The 24,178-nt window shown below is 38.7% G+C and overlaps 1 protein-coding gene across 17 annotated transcripts in view; it reads right to left on the bottom strand.

The window, feature by feature from the left end:
- CTNNA2 (catenin alpha 2) overlaps window positions 1-24,178 on the bottom strand; it is a 1,201,677-nt gene that overhangs the window by 95,322 nt on the left and 1,082,177 nt on the right. For all 17 annotated transcript variants that reach the window (XR_009210118.1, XM_058429034.1, XM_058429035.1 and 14 more), the window contains 2 exons: window positions 10,473-10,565; window positions 9,489-9,645 (listed from right to left, as the gene is read on the bottom strand). Coding sequence is in view for 16 of the 17 variants with exons in the window: in XM_058429034.1 (XP_058285017.1) it covers window positions 9,489-9,645; window positions 10,473-10,565 (250 nt within the window). In the remaining variant the exon portion in view is untranslated. The remainder of the gene's footprint in view (window positions 1-9,488; window positions 9,646-10,472; window positions 10,566-24,178) is intronic.

The following is a 24,178-nucleotide window of genomic DNA, read 5'->3' as shown; positions in this document are numbered from 1 at the left end:
AAATTGTATGTAAAGGACATAGTTTATAATTACAATAGTGGTTCTCAAACCTGAGCATCAGCCAGTGGGCTGGTAGCATCACATAGACTGCTAGGTGCCACTCCTAGAGTTTACAATTCAGTAAGTCTGGGGTAGAACCCAAGAAATTGAGTTTCTACCAAGCTCCCAGATGATGCTAATGCCACTGGTTTGAAGACAACATTCTGAGGACCACTGATTTAAAGAATATCCCTTCCTTTGTTCGAAGTTTGATACTTACACACGACAGGGCCTTTTAGAAGTTGTAGCAGCCAACATGAAGTCAATCTGACCAAGTATAAATGTCCATAAATAAAACCAGAGTCAAAGCTTTGGGCACATGTTTGTTTAATCATGTTTTCATTATGAAAACATTTGAGGAAAAATAAACATCACGCAGTTGGTCTTTTAAAAGTATGTCATGCACATGGTATATGCAATGGGAAAACTGATTAGGTGAAGATGATCAGTTTCCCACAATTAAAATACAATCCAGTCTTGTGGCTGGTTCCCTCAGATTATAGTCAAGTTCTTCATAACTTTCATATGATTGCCCAAAGTAGAAATCAAGCAGGCAGGAGGGGAGGCTTCACTCTCTAATGGCACAGAGAAAACACATTATTTATTCCCTTGCAGTTTTAACAAGTGTGTAATTTTGTATTTTTCAAGTCCATTGTGAGATCTGTAATTCTATTCCTTGTGCATTCTTTAGAAGCAGAATTCTAAGGAAATGTTCAAAAAGTTTAGTGCTCTTTGTAAATAAGTTGAACACACCCATACATGCACACACACAAACTAACAAACTGCATGTTTGTATTCCCTTAAAATTCATATGTTAAAATTCTAACTCCCAAAGGGGTAGTATTAAGAAGTGCAGACTTTGGGAGGTGATTGTGTTATGAGGGCAGCATCTTAAGGAATGTAATTAGTGTCCTTATAAAAGAGACCTCAGAGATCCCTCCCCCTCTTTCTACCATGCAAGGTTCCAGTGAGAAGACTATGAGAAAGCAGAGTCCTTTGTCTTGGATTTCCCAGCCTCCAGAACCATGAGACATAAATTTCTATTGATTATAAGCAACACAGTTTATGGTATTTTCCAAAACACACCAAGATATGAACACATAAAAATATGTGCTTTTGATAAATATATTTTTAAAGTCTTAAGTAACCTGTTAATATTTTAAAATTATAACTGCCAAATCCAACCAATAGTTCATAAATAGTTAAAATAAAATATTACCTCTTTAAGAAGCTTTTAGGGCTAGTTCTGGTTTTAAATTTCCTAAAGAAGGAAAGAAAGGAGAGTATCCAGCAAATCCTAGTCTCCACTACCGACCTCCCCTACTTTCACTAAACTAAGTACTTAGAAAGAAAATTTATATTTTTAGGACACAGGATAGAAAATTGCAAGTTATAACTGACTTTTCATAAAGAACATCCATTTTGACCTCATACAGTGTGATTTCTTCACTCAAACCATTATAAATTGCTGACTTCTACATTCTCCAGTTCTTTAGTTTCAACTATAAATTAGAATAGAAAAATAATGAAACGTTTACATTTTAGTATTTCGACTTCTAAAACTCACAAAAAATAGTACTTCCCAAATCATGACATTTTCTTGAGACATGACATTTTAATGAAAATATGATTAGACATGTGAACACAGTATATACCTAAAAGGACATCTGAGAGAAATGTTTACTCAAATGAATATTGATAGAGAATTCTAAATGTAAAACTTTGATTAAAAGAAGCTTCTGTTCCTGTCCTGTGGAATTTCTTAAGACAATTAAAATGTGTCCTGGCCCCTGAGAGTAAGTAACTAGAAAAGGATTTGTGTCAAAATCACACACCCAGCTGCTATTTTCTTTGAATAACAGTAATACAAGAACGGACAAAGTTTCGGTGTAGAGTTTAGAAATGGTACTTTGGAGTTGAGTAAAAAATAGTGAGACGTCTGTTGATTATATTAGATACTAATCTTTCTGGAGTTAATAAGTTTGTTTTTAAATTCTAAGAAACCTATTCATAACCCAATATGTTAAAATGAAAACATATTTTTTAATAGGACTATCCAAAAGTAGAAATATGCAACTAATTTAAGAGGCAAGAAAAATGTTTTTATAGGTATGATTATACCTATTTAAAATAAACCAGCACAGGCTAGAAATCCATAACAAAAACATTGCTATTAATTACTCAAATCATCAACAAATTTGTTACATAGTCAGGTTAATAATGTTGTACAAAGTATTAGTTTTATAATTTACTGATTAATTTTATTTTATTTTTTGAGACGGAGTCTCCCTCTGTCGCCCAGGCTGGAGTGCAGTGACGCGATCCCGGCTCACTACAACCTCAGTCTGCCAAGTTCAAGAGATTCTCCTGCCTTAGCCTCCCAAGTAGATGGGATTACAGACATGCACCATCACACCTGGATAGTTTTGTTTTTTTTTTTTTTTTTTTTTTGTCTTTTTAGTAGAGACAGGGTTTCACCATGTTGGTCAGGCTGCTCTTGAACTCCTGACCTCAAATGATCTGCCTGCCTCGGTCTCCCAAAGTGCTGGGATTACAGGCATAAGCCACCAGGCCCAGCCTAATTTACTAATTTTTATAAATAAATTTTTAAAATTTTAAGATATAGTCATGCAACATAAATCATTTCAGTCAATAACAGACCACATACTTGAAGGTAGTCCCATAAGATTATGTCATATTTTTACTGTACTTTTAAAATATTTATACATGTTTAGATACACAAAACTTATTATTGTATTCCAATTGCTTACAGTATTCAGTACAGTAACATGTTGTACAAGTTTGTAGCCTAAGAGTAATAGGTTATAGCATATAGTGTAGGTATGCAGTAAGCAATACCATCTAGGTGTGTAAATACAGTATATGATGTTCACACAATGATGAAATTGCCCAACGGTGCATTTCCCAGAAGGTATGCCTGTTGTTAAGAAACATACAGTTACAGTTTACTCAGTGTTTTTCAACCTTCTCCAATTCAGGTCCCTTTTTATGAAAAAATGAGTCACAGTTTCTTCATGATAGTAGTTATATTGATGGATGGTAGACATGTAAATGCTACTATGGTTCAGAATGTTTTCAAATAGATTTGTATTTTATTAAAAACAATCTACAGGCATGTCTTGTTTTATTGTTGTTTATCACAGATTGGTGGGGTTTTTTGTTTTTTTTCCCCCCCAAATACAAATTGAAGGTTTGTTGCCACTCTGCCTCAAGCAAGTCTGTTGGTGCCATTGTTCCAACAGCATGTGCTCATTTCCTGTCTCTGTGTCACAGTTTTGCAATTCTTGCAATATTTCAAATTTTTTCATTATTGTTTTGATGATCTGTGATCAGTGATCTTTGTCACTATTGCAATTGTTTTGGGGCATCAGGAACCATGTCCACATGAGAAGGCAAACAATAAATGTTGGGCGTGTTCTGCCTGCTCCACCAAGATGGCCGTTTGCCATCTCTCTCCCTCTTCTCAAGCTTCTTATTCTCTGAGACACAACAATATTAAAATTAGGTATATTAACAACCTTACAATGACCTTTAAGTATTCAAGTGAAAGGAAGGGTCACACATTTCTCACTTGAAATCAAAAGCTAGAAATGATTAAGCTTAGTGAAGAAGACATGTCACAAGTCAAGAGAGGCCAAACAGCCAACTTGTAAGTACAAGAAAAAGTTCTTGAAAAAAATTAAAAGTGCTACTCCAATGAACACCCAGATAAGAAAATGAAGCAGCCTTATTGCTAATACGGAGAAAGTTTGAGTGGTCTAAATAGAAGATCATATCAGCCATAGCATTCCTTTAAGCCAAAGCCCAATCTTGACCAAGACCCCTAATGCTCTTTAATTCTATGAAGGCTGAGAGAGGTAAGGAAGCTGCAGAAGAAAAGTTGGAAGCTAGTAGAGGTTGGTTCATGATGTTTAAGAAAGAAATCATCTCCATCACATAAAAGTGCAAGGTAAACCAGCAAGTGCTGATGTAGATAGAACCTGTGGCAAGTTATCCTAAAGATCTAGCTAAGACCATTGATTAAGGGGGCAAACAGTAAGTTTTCAGTGTTGACAAGATGGCCTTCTACTGGAAGAAGGTGACATTTACAACTTTCATAGCTGGAGAGAAGTCAATGACTGGTTCAAAGGACAGGCTGACTCTCTTATTAGTGGCTAATACAGTTGATTTTTTGGTTGAACCCAATGCCCATTTACCACTTTGAAAATCCTGGGGCCCTAAGAATTATGCTAAATCTACTCTGCCTGTGCTCTATAAATGGAACAATGAAGACTGAAGACAGCACATCTGTTTATAGCACGGTTTACTGAATATTTCAAGTCCACTCTTGAAACCTACTGTTCAGAATAAAAATAATTCTTTTCAAAATGTTATTGCTCAATGAAAATGCACCTGGTCACCCAAGAGCTCTGATGGAGATGTACACGGAGATTAATAGTGCTTTCCTGCTTGCTAACACATCTATTCTGCAGCAGATGTATCAAGGACTCATTTTGGCTTTCAAGTCTTATTATTTAGAAAATTCATTTTTTAAGGCTATAGCTGCAATAGATAGTGATTCTCCTGATGGATCCGGGCAACGTAAATTAAAGGCCTTCTGGAAAGGATTCGCCATCCTAGTTGCCATTAAGAACATCCATGATTGATTCACCGGAGAAAGTCAAAATATCAACATTAACAGGAGTTTGGAAAAAGTTGATCCCAACCCTCATAGTCGACTTTGAAGGGTTCAAGACTTCAGTGGTGGAAGAAAGTGCGTATCTAGTAGAAATTGCAAGAGAACTAGAATTAGAAGTGGAGCCTAAAGATGTGACTGAATCTACAATGTCATGATCAAACTTCATGGATGAGGAATTGCTTCTTATGTATGAGCAAAGTGGCTTCCTGAGATGTAATCTATCCCTAGCTATGATAGTGTGAACATTGTTGAAATGACAACAAAGGATTTAAAATATTATGTAAATGTAGTAGATAAAGCAGCAGCAGAGTTTGAGAGGATTGACTCCAATTTGAAAGAAGTTCTACTGTGGATAAAGTGCTGTCAAACAGCATATTACATGCTACAGAGAAATCTTTTGTAAAGGAATAGTCAATCAGCGCAGCAAACTTCATTGTTATCTTACTTCAAGAAATTGCCACAGCCATGCCAGCCTTCAGGAACCACACAGGAACCACCACTCTGATCAATATCAAGGAAATCCCCCGCCACCATCAAAGAGATTATGGCTGGCTGAAGGCTCAGAACGATCTTTAGCATTTTTTAGAAATGAAGTATTTCTAAATAAAGGTATGTACATTTTTTAAACAATCCTACTGCACAGTTAATGGACTACACTGCACTGTAAACATAACTTATTATATGCACTGGGAATCTAAAAAAATTTGCGTGATTCACCTTATTGCAATTGCCGTTTTACTGCAGTAGTTGGAACAGAACCGGCAATACATTTGAGGTTTGCCTGTGTTTGGAAAAAAGCCATACCTGTTTACACAGACATGAACATGAACTTTTTGATCAGAAGACCACACTTGGTGTATATATGGATTTTTGAACCCCCTGTAATAACTTCCCCACCCCTATACCCTGTGCCTTCAGGTCTAGGACTTAACGGTTAGTAAGCACACTAATCTAGTATATATCAAGGAGGGCAGTCAATTATTTAAAGGCAGAATACACACTTCATTCATATTTGCATTCCTTACAGTGGCCTATAGGCAGCAGGCAATCAAAAGAGACACTGAATGAACATGCCCATTGAGAAGGGGTGATCAATTACACACTTTTATTCTGAGGTGTTTTGAAGAGAAATAATTCATGAAGTAAAGAGAGAGGAATGTTGCAACTAGAAAGGAATAGAGATGAAAATAGTAATAAAAGGCAAAAGTATTCTAGAGATCATTCCATTGCTGTGAAAAACTGCAATGCTTGGGTGGCACACTCTAACATCAAGTGTGGTATTTAAACATGTCATGAAACATTTGAGTGCAACATATTTTATTGTAAACTTCCTTACATTTGGCAACATTACTATTTTAGAAATGATATAATTTTGTTATGAAAAAAAATCAGTGATGACCAAACTATTTGACTATTGTAAACCATAAGGCTATAGATTCAAAAAAATGAAGTTCACTGTGAATTTTTAAAAGAAAACAAACTTAAGACTGTAGAGTTAAAAAAAAAATAAGGAAAAGTTAAAAACCAAAACTCTTGGGCATTATGAGATCAAGTTAATAGCTTTTTCAGATCTTAGCTTCCTACTACTTTGTGAGCCAAATCCAAGAATTAAACTGTCACATGATTAATGCCAAGATGCTTATTTTAAAACACTATTAAAAATTGTAGGTTTTCCAAAGTGGGAAAAAGTTTGACTGTTATAACACAGTCATTTCACTTTTTTATGTGCATAGGCCACATCTGAAAATTGGTTTTGCTCCTGTGATGTTAATAGCTAGCATCATTGCTCCCCAAACTTGTTGCATTTCATATGGACAAATTTAATATCAGATACAGAAGTTAGGGTAGCATTAAAAAAAAAAAAAAAACTACAGTCTTTTAAAAACAAAGATCTGTTTTTATTGTTTTTTAAATAGAGTTTCCTGCCCAAAGAGATATTCCCCTAAGAAGAAACTGATACATAAAGTATCATTAATGCCATTTCAAAATATCTCTTGGGCCAAACTTGCAATTTACTTATGTAAATGTTCGACTCTAGCTCAGAGAGAAGATGAGAAGTAGTTTCCCTAACTATTGAGCTGTGTCCACAGCCCACCAGCAGGACAGAGTGGGCTGTATCATTATTTGTCAAACCCCGTCTGTGGAAAGGTGCCTGCTGCCTCTGATTGTCAACTCCAAAGGCATGCTCCAGCAGGCCCTGCCAAGCTGGCTCTCTGACAGCGCCTGTTCATTTTCCTGCCATGGCATGCTGTGGCACTTGTACCACTGGGGTTGGACTGCACAGTGTTATCAGCAGAAGCCAAAGCCTTTTCTTGTTGCTGGTAATAATGAGATGCACAAAAGAATGGCAAGGAGAAAAGGGAGCAAAGAGGCAGGACTCGGGGGACGAAAATTAAGAGAAGCTTTGCCCTATTGAAGAAGTCTGAGATAAGACTTCCTCACCTTGCTTGTCCCCACCGTCAGAAATTTTTATACATGTGTTTAAAGAACAGGTTGGAAAAGTTGTTAAGTTCTGAAATGATTCCTCTCTGAAAACGGCAAGGTATAGGTATTTCCTATTGATGTGAAGGCAGAAGGGGATGCAGAAGATTTCCAGGGGCTGTCAGGATAGCTGTGTGATCTGAGGCTGGTTGGAAAGGGCTCCTATTTGGAGCACCATAGTTATCCTGGAAAAAAACTGACCATATACTATAAAGGTTAGTATCAGCGGCCACCTTTCTATTCCCCATCACCCAAATTACCAACATACCTATCTAAGCAATTTCCAAATACCTTATGAGAGATTCATTTTGTGGAAGTATCTTTTACAAGATTAGGACTCAGCTATCAGCAAAGCAAAAAATAAAAATAAAAAGGCAGAAATGGGCCGGGCACAGTGGCTCACGCCTGTAATCCCAGCACTTTGGGAGGCCAAGGTGGGCGGATGACCTGAGGTCCGGAGTTTGAGACCAGCCTGACCAACATGGAGAAACCTCGTCTCTACTACCACAAATACAAAATTAGCTGGCATAGTGGCTCATGCCTGTAATCTCAGCTACTCTGGAGGCTGAGGCAGGAAAACAGCTTGAACCCGGGAGGTGGAAGTTGCTGTGAGCCAAGATAGTGCCATTGCACTCCAGCCTGGGCAACAAGAGTGAAACTCCATCTCAAAAAAAACAAAAAAAAAGCAGAAATGACAACATATTGAGTTCTTTTATCAGCTAAGCTCTAGATACGGTGATATTTAAATGAATAGTTGCTCTGACAAGTCATCAAAAACAAAGACCTTGGGAATAAAAAACAAGACAGGTTTCGGAAAGGGATTAGAGATTGGAATGAGAATGCTGGAGGTGGAAAAAGGAAGCTGAAATGAAAGCAGCAAGCACCAAAGGAAATTTCCTTTCTATCTTGATATATTGAGAATTATATAGTTTCTGAAAAGAGTATGATCTGGATTCTTAATACCATCTCTGCCAAGTTACCTACCCTCTGTAATCTAGTACCTATTTTATAGAATTTCAATGAGAATTAAATCAAGCAGCAGAGAGTAAGGTAAATTCTAGTCACAGGCCGCATGTTACATCAATGTTCCCATCTGCCTTGGCTTGCCCCCATCATTGAAAAGATGGCTTTTTGATTATCCATCAAATCTAGATTTGACTACGCGGTTCTCAGACAAGCCCCAGTGGGAATTTATTATGTTTCTTCAGGAAAAGAAAAGACTGCAACCAGAAACATTTTCTAAACATGACAGCCTCCCTCAGAAATCACTTCCACACTGTTGCAGTCAGAGGTCCTGTCTGCCTGGTTCCCACCAACAGTGATGCAATGTCTCCCTCAGCCCTCAGTCAGCCAAGAACCAGCAGGTCATCAGGGCTAGTACTGCCTGAGTCAATAGGTGTGAGTTCCACACACCTGTGTAGAATCAACACCTGGCCAATTTGAATTTCCAAGGGTCAGCTGGCTCTTTTAACACCTCACAAAGAAGGCTGATATTTCCAGTGACCTCCTCCTCACAGAGATTCTTCCAGGTGAACTGGGCCAAATAAGTTAGGTCAAAAGCATTTGGAAAAATGTTCATTTGCTGGCTGGTAGACCAATCTTGAAATGGACTCCTTGAGTCCTGTTAAAGGTCAAACTGTCTCCACAGTTATTCATGTCTACTAGCATCCTCCAGTCTGGCTTCATTTACAAAGAAGAAAGTTATAATTTCAAGTGATGAGCAGTTCTGTTTTCTTTCACTCACTTCCTTCTACAGCCTTGTAGACAAGTGCTCAAAGCCTCGATAGCTACCAAGTCCCTGCTAAGGGGTAAGTTCTGTGGCTGATATCTCTACCTGTGTTATCGCAAACTTTCACTTGCTGGAAAAAAAAAAAAAACTTAACATGGCCAAATTGGAGTAACTGATCAGCTATTTTAAGACATAAACTGTGTAGATTAATGAATCCCATATTCCCTGGCCCTTTTTTACATGAGTGATTCAGATACATCAAAGGCCATCCTGATTTATAAACTGCAAACACTATAAAGGAATATAAGCCACCTTAAATAATGTATTCCCTTTTAATGCCTTGACTCCGTGTCTTGAAATAACAAACACCGAAGCATTTAAGAGAGTGTTATAATCACATTTGCAGAGATGATCAAAAAAAGCTGAAAGATCTAAGGAGTGCGCCTGAAACACAGACCCATGACTTTTGCAAGACATTCCTTATCTCATTCAGTTACCCTCCCCTAGCTGCCTTGTAAGGGACCTGTTTGTGATGATTACCTGAGACAGAGAGGAAGTCATCCACTGAGGTGATGTCATCCACGGCCTCTGTCAACACTCGGACCTGCTTCTCCCACTGGTCTTTGAAGACGTCCATGTTATCCTGAGCAACTTTGCTCTGTGGCCGGGCAGCCAGTGTCAGAGCGGCATTGATGACCTATTTGTTGGAAACAATCCAGGGACATGATGACCACACACTTCAGAAGAGGAATAAGCTGGTCAAAGACCATGTTAAAACCATGCACCCTGTACGTTCTACAGATAAGTGGGTTCTTGGTGTTCAGAAGGACAATCAAGCACATAAAAGATAAAGTAGATTTTCAACTACCATTAATTTTTGTTTGCTTCTTTTTAAGACGTAATAGTTTGCCTCAGGTTTCAAAAAGTATTTCCTGGACAAGTCTCATGACTTAGCACAGATACAGCAGAAATGCAACTCTTGCTTTCCACATGTGCAAGTTTATGATTTAGCTGCTGAGACAAGGTAAATAGGTAGGGAACATTTAAATCACAACCCAAAACAAACAGAACAAAGTCAACAGGAATGGAGAGTATAGCGGCACAATCCCAGCTCCCTGCAGCCTCGAACTCCTGAGCCCCAGCAATCCTCTCACCTCAGACTCCCCAGTAACTGGGACTACAGGAATGCACCACCACACCCAGCTAATTTATTTTTTGTAGAGATGGAGTCTCACTATGTTGCCCAGGCTGGCCTTGAACCCCTGGCCTCAATCAGTCCTCCCACTTCAGCCTCCCAGAGCACTGGGATTATAGGTGTGAGCCACCATGCCCGGCCCCTGCCATGGTAATTCTGAAGAGACTGGTGTGGTTTATTCTTTCTGAGAAAGGTAGAACTTGAAACAGCTCATAAATGATGAGTAGCATTTTTCAGCAAGAGGAAATAGAGAAAGAAAAGGAGGGGCACAAGGGCTGGAATGGAGAAGGTCACTGACAGGCTTTTGAAACAAAGTGAATGAGGCTTACCTGGGGACACAAGCTGTCAATCTGGGTGGCTGCCATCCGAACTAATTTCACCCCTTCTTCATTGTTGGAGATGGAACAGGCCAAATTGGCAACCTGTATTGAAGAGGATTTTAGAAAGTATTAGGTTGGGGCAAAGGGAAAGTATACTGTTGTTCCGCCTTGTACCTTCTCTGGCAGATGTCTCTTCCAGGAGAATTCTTTCAGAAATAAGATAAGGGTACCCTGGCCTTCATGTAGAACCAACTATTACTACTTCTTATGCTAATTTAGGCATTTCTGTCAGAAGAGGCATTTCACGACTCTCAAGCATATACAAGGTTGCGTTTTAACAGGGTTTTTGAACTGTTTTTTCTTATGAACTGCCTTGATCCACCTACACTCTCTGGAGCCTCCTAAGACTCATCATCAAACGCAAAAACCTGTGATCTTGGCCATAACAGTACTCAGTTCTGACCCTGTAGAGTTGAGTGAGAAGAATGCTACAGGCAATTATTTGGGCTTGAGAGACTCGTAGTAAGCTGACAATTATGGTGCCCTGCCCCCAAAATACCCGATCTGCCTGAAAAATTTAGTCCACTAATAGCCAACTCAAATGTTATTAGAGGCCAGCTGTTATGAGCAATGTAACAAAAAGGCTCGTAGCATTCAATACACAGTGGCGGAATATATAGTAAATTACAATGTGCAGATCTAGTATAAAGACATTCAAATTTGATGGCCTCCTTGTTTTCTGGCACCTTCCATCTTCAAAGCCAACAGTTTTTTTTTTTCCCCCCTCCTTGGTTCCTGGCCCAAATTTGAATGTCTTCTTTTCCCCTCTTCCTTGGTTCCTGGCCCCTTCCATCTTCAAACAGTTGGCTCTGAAGATGGATGGGGCCAGGAACCAAGGAGGGAAGGGGAAGCAAGACATTCAAATTTGATTTTTACGAACACTCTGCTACCCTAAACAGCTTGACTGAATTCAAGTTCCCAGGTCAAGTGGTTCAACTTGTTATTCCTTCTCTTGAAGGAGAGTTGGTAATTCAAGGTGAGATTGATTAGCCAAGGTCAACAGCCACAAAGCCACCATCAAAAGACCAATCAGTCCCATCAGGCTGGTATCAAGACAACACAAGAACAGGGATATGAAAAGTCAAAGAAGAGGAGAAGGACAGCAAGGGGTAGGAGCTATGGAGCAAATAGAACAAATGATTAGCAGAGAGAATCCCCGGAGTCTTGTGGCCACCCGCCTTTTTGGTATCCTGCTTATGTTTAGTCTCCAAAACTGGGCTGCTCTCCTCCCACGGCTGAATGCCCTAGGATTTTAGAATGTACCACCCATGCTTATAGTTCCTAATGTGAAAGAAACCTTAGGCAGTATGACATAGTGAGAAGAGTACAGACCTGGAGGTTAGGAAGCTCGACCACTGGGCATCTTTATAAGTCACCTCACATTTTAGATTGCTGCTTCCTTATCAGCAACATGAGATGGGATGAGGGTGAGAGAATACTTTTAAAGATTACTTCAATAAACCATTAGTGTAAAGAATAGGGTTTTGGAGTTTTTAAGGGAGAAAGAGGATGCATTATATCTATTTCAGTGAGAAAATGTACTAGGAGAAATTATGACAAGTGAATTCCAAACATTACCATTTAGTTTCTTATAGTTTATAGTTTACCTTTGATTTTCATTCTTTTACTTAGTTTTCAAAATAAGTGTGAAAAGACATATGCCTTATTAGGACCATTCACAGATACTGCATGCCATGGGCAGGAAGGTTCTTAGATGTGGGGCAGAGTCTAACGATGCAGGTCTCTTAACTTCAATTTCTTTGTTATATCATGTCCTCTCTCCACATTTTTATTCATCTTTGTTACGTCTGTATTCTATATTCTAGTTCATTTTACAATCCAAGTGCCTGACTCAGTGCATGACACAGAATTGGTGTTTTGTACATGTTTATTTAATAAATTAAACAATAGCTTGTAAACTTAGTGTAACTTACTGTAGACGGTAATTTGGAATACACAATGGATAAATGGTGCCCTCAAAAATAAAGTTGAGCTTCACCCTTAATTTGACAAGACAAATGTTCACCTTCTAGCAGATGTTAACCAATGCTATGGTGTTAACCAATGGTTCCTACATTCTGATCTGTGGTGTGAGTCCAGAATGCAGCTTCCCCTGTCCAAAGTGGCATGTGGGGGAAAAAAAAAAATCAGGATAGTGGAGAATCTTCCAGAAAGATATATGTATTTAAAGTTCTACCTTTTAATATTCAATTAAATTTTTCCTATATCTGTTTCTGAACAACCTTTCATTCTATGGAATAGTGGTAACTTTAGATGATGGCTGTTTTTGCCCTGTACCATCCCTGCTTGCTGTGTGAAAGACTTGAGATCACACTTTTGCAAACAGTGAATAATTGCTAGAGTTTAGCACAACAACAATATGAAAACTTAAAAATGCCCCAAGAATCAGGTAATTTTTTTGCATTTCTGTAAAAAGCATAAGAAAATACCAACACTCTTCATGAAATAAAGGATCCAGACCAAGTCATCAGTGGTTAACAAAAAAAGAGCGAGCGACAACCAGAGATCATGTGTTTCCTGACTGACATACCACTGTCTGTGAAATATTCTTGCCAAAAAAACAAAAGATCAGCCATTTAGGATCAATTTTCAATTTACAGAAAACTCAAGAGAAAAAGAAACATGTAAAATAAAAGCACATACATGGCAATCATAAAAATCCTGATGGTTAAAAACTGTTGGAAAAAAAGACATAGATCTCATTTGTGTCCTGAATAGAAAAAAACAAACTATAAAATATATATATATACATAAATATGTAAATAAATAAGTAAATAAGACTACATTTATGAAACCATCAAGGAAATTTAAATATTAACTAGACATTTGATGATACTGAGGAGTTATTAAAAGTATACTAATCGTACTTTTTAAAAAAAGAACATATAGCTTTTAGAGATATATAATCAAGATGTTTATGGATGAAATGATGTTTGGAATTTGCTACACAATTATCTGGGGTTGGGGAAATGTGTAGAAGTGTAGAAAAAACAAGATTGGCCATTAGTTCATAATTGTTGAAGCTGAGTGACAGTGTATGATGGGTCATTAACACTACTTTGGTTCATTACATTACTTTGGGATATGCTTAAAATTGTCCATACTAAAAAACATTTGGAAAAAAAGTAGCAGCCACAACGTATCATATCACCAGCTCTGGAAAACACTTTCTTGCATCTGTGCATGTCTCCAGGGAGCATAATGTAAGCTAGGGAAACCTGAATATGGTTTGGAGTTGAGGCTTGCAGACAGTAGAGGGTACCTGCCTGAGCACAGATGAAAAGTGCTGTAACTAGACTCTGTCAGTCACAGCATAGCTCCCCAGATCGCAGAGCTTCCCACTTAGGCTGACTGCGAGTCACCCGGCAGAAGTCCACCCTGTGGGACTTAGAGCTCAGAAGAGCTGGACTCTAACAGAGGGAAACGCTAACTAGTAACTTCCACATAGCGAAAATAAACTTTTCTTTGTGTATCTTTTGAACTGTTTTCTCATCCTTTGTTTAAATTAAACTCTATTATCCCTTAGGCCTAATGAGGTAAACTCCTCACCCAACAGAATCTTAGTAGGGGGAAACCAAGCTAGCAATGCCTGGCAAAAATAAAGAGCTGGCACCTCTTGATAGTCCTCCAGTTATTTATTCTCTTTCATTGTACTGATCCATAAATTCTAAAGTCTGGCAGCCTATACTCTGCAATGTACTCCTGCTATTTAATTCCACTTAAAACTCAGAATTTCATTCATCTTGTATTTTCCTCAGAAACATTCTGAAAATATTTCCAATATGATGCTAAGGATTTCAGTATCTTCAGAAGCAGGCTTACATATTTTAAGTTGGTCATGGGCTCTATCCAAATCCCTACCTTCCTTTTTTCTTTTGGCTCGTCTTTCTCTGCTTCTCACTGGACCCATTGGCACAGTGGTGACTATTAACTTGGTTTTATATATTTTGATTTCTAGAATTTCACCAGTAAATGATCCTTAGCTTCACTGCTTGAGGCAGTCCCCAATCAATAATGTAGCTTGGGCCAGATGCAGTGGCTCATGCCTATAATCCCAGCAATTTGGGAGGCTGAGGCTCCTAAGAAGCCAGGAGTTGAAGACCAGCCTGGGCAATGTGGCGAAACCTCATTTCTACTAAAAATACAAAAAATAGCCAGGGTGCGGTGGCACACACTTGTAATCCAAAATACTCAGGAGGCTGAAGCAGGAGAATCGCTGGAGACTGGGAAGCGCAGGTTGCAGTGAACCAAGATCACGCCACTGCACTCTGTCACCTGGGTGACAGAGAGAGACTCCATCTCCAAAAAAGAAAAAATAATATAGCTTGAAACGCCAGCTAACACCTCAACCTCAACAACATCAGTCCAAGATAACTATACACAGTAGGTATCTCAAAATTGATTGTTTTTTTGAGATGGAGTCTCACTCTGTTGCCCAGGCTGGAGTGCAGCAGCAAGATCTCAGCTCGCTGTAACCTCCGCCTCCCAGGTTCAAGTGATTCTCCTGCCTCAGCCTCACCAGTAGCTGGGGTTACAGGCACCCACCACTATGCCTGGCTAATTCTTGTATATTTAGTAGAGATGGGGTTTCACCATGTTGGCCAGGCTGATCTTGAACTCCTAGCCTCAATTGATCCACTTGCCTCAGACTCCCAAAGTGCTAGGATTACAGGCATGAGCCACCACACCTGCCAGTATCTGATAATTGATTTCAACAACCTGTTCTTTAACTAGATCTCTGTTACAACATCAGAAACTGTGGTAAAGTAAATGTCCTATTTTTTTAAAGCTAATATTTTCTCCTACATGGTCAATTTCTCATGATAAACGGTGATAAGGGGAAGTATGGAGGAGGAAGGGAATGGTGGACTGGAATTACTAGACATTTGAAAAGATTAATGTGAGTGAAAAAGCAGACAATAGATCACTAATACACTGCAACCCCAAAGATGTTGAACAATACAATAAAATCTGATAGAATTTTGAAACCTGCTTGAGGCAACCAAGCAGGAAACGTTTATGGGATATACTTGCTCAACTGGGCCCCACCTCTGCCTTCTCCACTCTCGAATTATTTACAACTTAACTGAAGCCATGAGATTTAATCGCCTTCCTGGAAGCTTAGAAAACAATAAAGCATTTCATTAAGTATTAAATTTTGAGCAATTTAGATTGATCTGGTATTTCTGAAAGTGGAATAGGTCATGACTATAGGTGGTAGAGCTCGTTGGTGAGCTAATTGTACTAAATACCTACCAATCTGTTAGAAAGGAAAGCTCTCCTTCTTAACTTCTGAGAGCATAATGGATCTGGGGAAGTAAAAGCTGAGAAGACTGGGCCAGTCTATCTCTGACTTAGCACCTTAAAACCAGTTATCTTGAGGGAAAGGAGGATGCTTAGCAGCCATCATTAAATTGTGTGCTGCTGACCACAAAAACTTAGGATTACAGAAAAAGAAGAGACCAGTTCTGCTAAATGGAATCAGTAAACATATCGTGGAAAGGTAAACTATCCATCCTGCAAGATTTATTTTCCGATTGCCAGTTTAGCACTACTTTCTGGATGCTCAATGAATATACTTTTTTTTTTTTTTTTTTTGCTCTTCTGGGCACACTTTGTAAGTATGTGAATACTTAACATTAACAATATAATTAGCAGAACTAGAAAGGAACAACAACAAAAAAAACCCAGCAAGGAGAGCCCATGTCTATTTTTTGAAGAAAGTAACTTACTCCATTAATTGAATTTGTATTACAATTGGCATCTATCCTCTAACTCTTTAATAATAACCTCAGCAAACCAAAAGCAGAGTGACAAAATTCCTGATAGGACAGTTAAAAATTGACAAAAATAACTCAGGAGGCTGGGGCACAAGAATCGCTTGAACTGAGGAGGTGGAGGTTACAGTGAGCCGAGATGGCTCCACTCCACTCCAGTCTGGGCAACAGAGTGAAACTGCATCTCAAAAAACAAACATGTGAATCCCTCATAAAAATATATTGTGACCCAATCGCTACAAAGATAATAAAATAATACCTAGGAATACAATTTACAAGGGATGTGAAGGACTTCTTCAAGGAGAACTACAAACCACTGCTCAAGGAAATAAGAGAGGACACAAACAAATGGAAAAACATTCCATGTTCATGGACAGGAAGAATCAGTATCATGAAAATTCCATACTGCCCAAAGTAACTTACAGATTCAATGCTATTCCCATTAAGCTACCATTGACTTTCTTTGCAGAATTAGAAAAAAACTACTTTAAATTTCATGTGGAAACAAAAAAGAGCCTGTATAGCCAAGAGAATCCTAAGCAAAAAGAACAAAGCTGGAGGCATCAGGTTACCTGACTTCAAACTGTACTACAAGGTTACAGTAACCAAAACAGCATGGTACTGGTACCAAAACAGAGAGATAGGCCAATGGAACAGAACAGAGACCTCAGAAATAACACCACATGCCTATAACCATCTGATCTTCGACAAACCTGACAAAAACATGCAATGGGGAAAGGATTCCCCATTTAATAAATGGTGCTGGGAAAACTGGCTAGCCATATGCAGAAAACAGAAACTGGACCCCTTCCTTACACCTTTTATAAAAATTAACTCAAGATGGATTAAAGACTTAAATGTAAAACCCAAAACCATAAAAACCCTAGAAGAAAACCTATGCAATACCATTCAGGACACAGGGATGGGCAAAGACTTCATGACTAAAACACCAAAAGCAATTGTAACAAAAGCCAAAATTGACAAATTGGATCTAATCAAACTAAAGAGCTTCTGCACAACAAAATAAACTAGCATCAGAGTGAACAGGCAACCTACAGAATGGGAGAAAATGTCTGCAATCTACCCATCTGCCAATTATTCCAGAATCTACAAGGAACTTAAATTTACAAGAAAAAAACCACCCTATCAAAAAGTGGGCAAAGGATATGAACAGAGACTTCTCAAAAGATGACATTTATGCGGCCAACAAACATATGAAAAAAAGCTCATCACTGGTCATTAGAGAAATGCAAATCAAAACTACAATGAGATATCGTCTTATGCCAGTTAGAATGGCGATCACTAAAAAGTCAGGAAACAGGGCAGGTGTGGTGGCTCATGCTTGTAATCCCAGCACTTTGGGAGGCCCAGGTGAGTGGATTATCTGAGGTCGGGAGTTCGAGAACAGCCTGACTAACATGGAGAAACCTCATCTCTACTAAAAATACTAAATTAGCCAGGTGTGGTGGCACATGCCTGTAATCCCAGCTACTCAGGAGGCTGAGGCAGGAGAGTCGCTTGAAACCAGCAGGCAGAGGTTGCGGTGAGCTGAGATCACACCATTGCCCTCTAGCCTGGGCAACAAAAGCAAAATCCCGTCTCAAAAAAAAAAGAAAAAAAAAAGTCAGGAAACAACAGATGCTTGTGAGGCTGTGGAGAAAAGGAACGCTTTTACACCATTGGTGGGAGTGTAATTAGTTCAACCATTGTGGAAGACAGTGTGGCTATTCCTCAAGGATGTAGAACCAGAAATATCATTTGACTCAGCAATTCCATTGCTGGATATATATCCAAAGGATTATAAATCATTCTACTATAAAGACACATGCACACATATGTTTATTGCAGCACTATTTACAATAGCAACGGCATAGAACCAACCAAATGTCCATCAATGATAGATTTGATAAGGAAAATATGGCACATATACACCATGGAATACTATGCAGCCATAAAAAAGAATGGGTTCATGTCCTTTTCAGGGACATGGATGAAGCTGAAAGCCATCACTCTCAGCAAACTAACACAGGAACAGAAAACCAAACACCACATGTTCTCACTCGTAAGTGGGAGGTGAACAGTGACAACACATGGACACAGGGAGGGGGAACAACACACGCTGGGGCCTGTCAGGGGGTGGGATCAAGGGGAGGGAGAGCATCAGGACAAATACCTAATGCATGTGGGTCTTAAAACATAGATGATGGGTTAAAAGGTGCAGCAAACCACCATGGCACATGTATACCTATGTAACAAACCTGCACATTCTACACATGTATCCCAGAACTTAAAGTAAAATGTATAGTGACCATTTAAAAAGACAAGATGTTTTTTAATCACACAAAGAAAACCCCACACAGCTCACAGATCTTGATAAACTGCATCGTGGCTGTACAATTCAGTTTTGTGTGGACACCACCACAGAAAAGCAGCTCTGTCTCAAAAGTGCCACAGTCTTGTTCGAACACTCACAAGAAAAGCCAAAATGCCTGGAAGGCTGAGCTTCAATTAGACATTAAAAACCTCTGCTAATAAAGTATTTAGGCATTCAACTCCAAAGTAATATGAAGTACATCAGAAAAATGAGAACATTTTCCCTTTTTCTGGCCCTGGAAATCAAATTACATTTTTTAATATTTGTGATTCTGTTCTGTTTGAAACACCATCAAATATTCACTGCATTCAACTCCCAAACACCGAATCATTTCATTAATTTTTACAGCTTCAGGTATCATATTGGTGTTTTAAGAACACACTATTGAAATAAAGCAGAATAGCAATTCGAAGGTCCATAAAGCACTTGCTCCTCATGTTAATATTTCGTCATCATTGTAAATCTGAGAATAAAATGAATTTATTTACTATTAAAGGGGAATTACTTGAATTTATAGTCAGTCATGTAGCCATATAAAACCACAGAGAGGATGGTGGCACAGATTTCACGCAAAATGTTTTTCTCTAAAACTATCATCACAATGAAAAGTGCTGCGGTCTCCATCTGAAGGTGTATTCATTTATCTGTGCTGATGTAATTAGTACACACGAAGATGTTATCATATATGCCTATCTGTAATTAGTACACACGAAGATGTTATCATATATGCCTATCTTCTAGACAACCTCAAAGTTCCTACAGAACATGACTCCTATAATACAGATGGAGTTTCACAATTCACTAACAGTGGAAATGATACACCTCCCTGAAACCTTTGAGAGGCAAGACAGACGCAGCTCGTAGACAAACAGGCTCAGCCTTTGACGATCAGCTTCCAGGAAGATGGGCATAGGAATAGGCTAAATGGCCACCACCAAAATTGGACTTGAGGAGAGTCAAGTCTGGCTGCCCAGAAGAATATTGTAGGAGTTGTCTCTCTTTCCTGCTGAGGCATTATGGAATCCTTTTAAAATGAGCAGCTACACACTGGGATAAGTTTATCAGCCTGATTAACAGTCACTGCAGTTCTAAAGGATAGAGGAAACTTAAACAGCAGGGATAATTTGATCAGGGAAGGATGCTCAGTGGATGTCAGCAGCTGGGGGCTTAAGTACACTGGGGGACAGGAGGAAATGGAATCACTTTTTCTTGCCTCTGTTTTAAATGACCTCTACAAAGCATCTGGCACTCTTGGTCATTCTCTATAGTTTAATTTTAAAAATCATAATTGGTAAGACCTGGGCTTTGCAGTCAAGCAGCCCAGGGTTTATGTTCTGACTCTTATTCTCACCAGCTGAGTTGAGACACGTTGCATCTCTGAGCCTCAACTGTGTCTCAGTTATAAAATATAAATATAAAATATTACAATGTTGCAATAAGAGATTAGTTAACCCAGCACCCAGTAAGGATTTGACAAATGTTACTGCCATAAGATGCAATTTATTGAAAGGTCACTATAAAAGTGAAAATATATTTGAATGACATTATTCAATCACTGATCGCTCATTCAATAAATATTGAGTGCCTATATATGACAGACAGGGAAGATACAAGTAAAATAATACTTATGCCCTAGATGAGCTTATATTTTGGTGGGAAGACAGAATTTAATAAAGTAATGCATTAAAAGTTTATATTGTGATGAGTATTACGAAAGAAACAAGGGGAAGACAATGATAAAAACTGAAGGGAGCTCTATGTGATCACTTGCATAGTTTATCCTTCAGTTTTGTATAAAGTTACAATTCTCAAGTTATAATTCTTTTTGTCACTGCTTATTTCAACCCGTTATATCCCAAGTATTTTATAGATTTTACATACACTTTTAACCAATATTTTTTAATGATTAAAATTCCCTAATGTTGTTGCCTCATTGTTTGGTAAATTAATTCCTTGCTGTCATGCATTTAGGGGAGTCTCCAATGTTTGCTATTACCAAAAACAAAGTAATACACACCTTTAGGCATCTAGTTTTTGCTCCTGTCAGAAATGAAATTTCTACATCAGGAAAATCGTTATGGTACTTATTTACCTGTGACCATAGTCCTTGCTGAAAGGTCCCCGGAATGAGTGAATTGCCAATTTTCCAGTGCTACCAGCATTGCATCCCACATTCCTCAACACTGTTCGTCTTGACTTCTCTACCAACATACCAACCGAATGTCCTTCTAACTATTCGTTCTATAAATCTCAAGTGCAAATCAGGATTGCTCAAGTAGCCACTTCACATTTCCCCAGCTAGACTGAATTCTTGCAGGACAGAATCCCCTTTACCCCTCCACACATATCTGGGATCACAGTTGCTGAATTCCAGTTTTTCGAATTTACTAACTCCCACAAACTCTCTTCATGTTGTATAGAGGAACATTCAATTTGTCATAACTTAGTCATACATAGGAGGGCCCTGAGTTCTGTGATCTAGAATTAGGAGGAAGTATAACTTTTCTGTATCAGTTAATCAAATAAGTTTATCATCAAATTAGCATACACCAGCTAATATCAAGTGAACCTTATACAACATCCTGCCACATGGTACAACGAAGAAATTTGTTCGTGGTCCCACCAGACATTGTACCCTTGACTGTAGTTACACATCTATAAAAACACAAATCTGCATTTTCTAGAGCTCTTCTGGGATGTGGAGCAGCTCTTTTGCCTGTGTTCTTAGGGATACACACACCACGAGCAAATGCTGTTTGCATGCCTCTGCCCAAATTAAAGTGATCAGTCTGCCCTGGTGACTTTAATGGAGGTAATCACCAGCTCACATTCACGAACAAATTGATGTGCGTGCTTCATAGCTGAATCACTCAGCATAAATCTATACCCTTCATATATAAAAACCTCAGTGGCTTAAAATAATGTAATAAAGCATCACCTAATGCCTTCTTGATGCTGGCTCATCAATAATGTGTGGTTATGTGAAAAGGATAGGAGAAGCTTATCATGTCTTACCTTAAAACGAGGGAATGTAATGCCCTTTTAATTACTAAAGGCATCAGGGGATTTTGTTTTCTCCATCTTTACATGGAGGAACTAAAATCTTGCAACTCTCCACTATTATTTAGTTTTCAGCATCTCATATAAGTAAATGAAATCTCAACTTACTTCCAGTGAATAAAACATGTTGACCTTCATATATGTGGGCTGCATATTATTAGGATGAAAACTCCAGGATCCGTCTCTAGCAATGCAGGAGGGCTGCACTGAACCATCCGGTGCTTGACATTTAACAGAAGCCAAGGAACGTTTCCAGAATGAAGATCCAGATGAATAAGTAAGGGCAGCTATTCTCTAAAGCCTGGTCTCCTACATTTCCAGATGACAAGTGGAAGTGTGGAGTCAAGGCCATATCCACAATGCAGGATGAATCTAACCATCCTAACCAATATTGGATCTGTGACTGCAGCCCGCTTCACACAGAATGAGGAAGACAGTCACGAGTCCCCAGTTTATGTCCCACATTGTCTTCTTTTTTTGTGGAGGAGATGCCTCCACCAATTAAACTAGCAATCTTCCAAGGTTCAATTCAAAATCCACGTGTTGCTGAAGGCATCCCATTCACACAACCAGTAGAAATAGATCTCTTCCAAACACCTTCAGGCTTACTGGCTGTGCTACCCATTGCAACTTACCACATACTATTGTCTTATCCATTATTTATTATATGGATGGAGGATACCTACACACACAATTAGATCTATAAATCAAAGATATACACATAGCTATCGTGTATCTTCAACTAAATTTCCACATCTTTGAGGATAATGGTTGTATTTTTATTTTCATCCTTGTGGCTCCCATGGCTCCCTGTACAAGACCTTGTAAACAGCAGCTATAAATGTGGTTCCAAGGCAGCGTCCCTGTCATGGGTGTTTTCTTACCTCCTGCTCCCATCTGCCCTTACCTCTGGGGTACAGCTCTTTCTTATCGCTGTTGGTTTACCTAGAAAAAGATGCTAATTGATTAATCAAAGTAACTATTCACTAAGGTCATATTTTCTTCTCCTAGGTAATATAACACCTTAATCTAATTAAGATGTTCCTGAGCCCTTTAGAGCTTTAAAAACACACACACACAAACCAAACAGTAGTTCCTTCTAATCCATGGGAAATATATTCCAAGAACCCCAGCAGATGCCTGAAACCACAAATAGTACCAAGCCCTATATACATAATGTATTTTCCTGAACATGCATACCTATGATAAAGTTTAATTTATAACCTGGGAACAGTAAGAGATTGACAATAACTAGTAATAAAATAGAATAATTTTAACAATATCCCAGCATTATTACTCTTGCACTTTGGAGCCATTATTAAGTAAAATAAGGGTTAATTGAACATAAGCACTGGGATACCTCTACAGCAGATCTAATAACCAAGAAGGATGCTAAGTGACGAAGGGGCACATAGCCTCTACAGTGCATGCATATGCTGGACAAAGGAGGATTGACATTCAGGGTGGATGGAGCTAGAGGGCGCAAGATTCCCTTATGCTATTCAGAATGGTACTCAATTTAAAATGTATGAGTTCTTTCTGAAATTTTCCGTCTAATATTTTCAGATCACAGGTAACTGAAACTCCAGAAAGCAAAACTATGGATAAGGAGGGACTACCATATACTGTTGAAATTTCAGGCTCCCCAGGCAAGATTTTGGGGAAATACATAAGGACAAGGAGTTTTTTCCTTAAACTCTGTCAACCTTATCTAAAAGTTCTTTGGTCTTTTCTTCCTCCGACCACCTGTTTCTATAAATAAAGTCATATTGGAACACATCTTTACCCTTTTATACATATTGCCTATGCTTTTGCATGACAATGGCAGATTTGGGTAGTTGTCACAGAGACCATATGACCCACAGGCCAGGATCTCTTACTATCCCTTTACAGAAGAAGATTGCCAACCCCAAGTTTAGATGAAAACTTGGTCAGATTTAACCATTTAATTTTTTCAGAGCTGTCAAATATGCCAAAGCATTGTCATAGCAGGAAATGAGAGAAGTATCAACTTACAGTATTTATGACACAAGTAAAATCAAAGTTAAGTGGACCGAGGAGGAGCATAGGTTCTTAAAAAATAAAAATATGTGCCCCTCCCAGGTCTCCTTAAAGCACTAAGTTCTGGGGCCAGGAAATAAACAAACAAATAAAAAACCAGGAGGAGATAGGCATGGAGCAGAAGACCCAGAAGGACCTCTAGGATATTCTCCACCATCCCAAACATTTACAAAAGAAGTTTGCAGGTGAACACAGAAGCAGTTCTGAGTCAGTACTGCCATCTGGCTTACCTCTCAATGTAGCACCATCAACGACTTCTTCCTGAAACTGGAGGATCACTCTAGAGGCCTCTCTAACCAAGAGGCCAATTTTGCAGCCTTTCATCTGTAGCTATATCCTTCTTGGATATCTACTTCCTTATG

This window comes from Hylobates moloch, unplaced genomic scaffold (assembly GCF_009828535.3).
Source record: "Hylobates moloch isolate HMO894 unplaced genomic scaffold, HMol_V3 SCAFFOLD_15, whole genome shotgun sequence".
Classification (NCBI taxonomy): domain Eukaryota; kingdom Metazoa; phylum Chordata; class Mammalia; order Primates; family Hylobatidae; genus Hylobates; species Hylobates moloch.
Note: the sequence above shows the minus strand (reverse complement) of the source record. Positions and strands in the feature narration are given on the sequence as shown.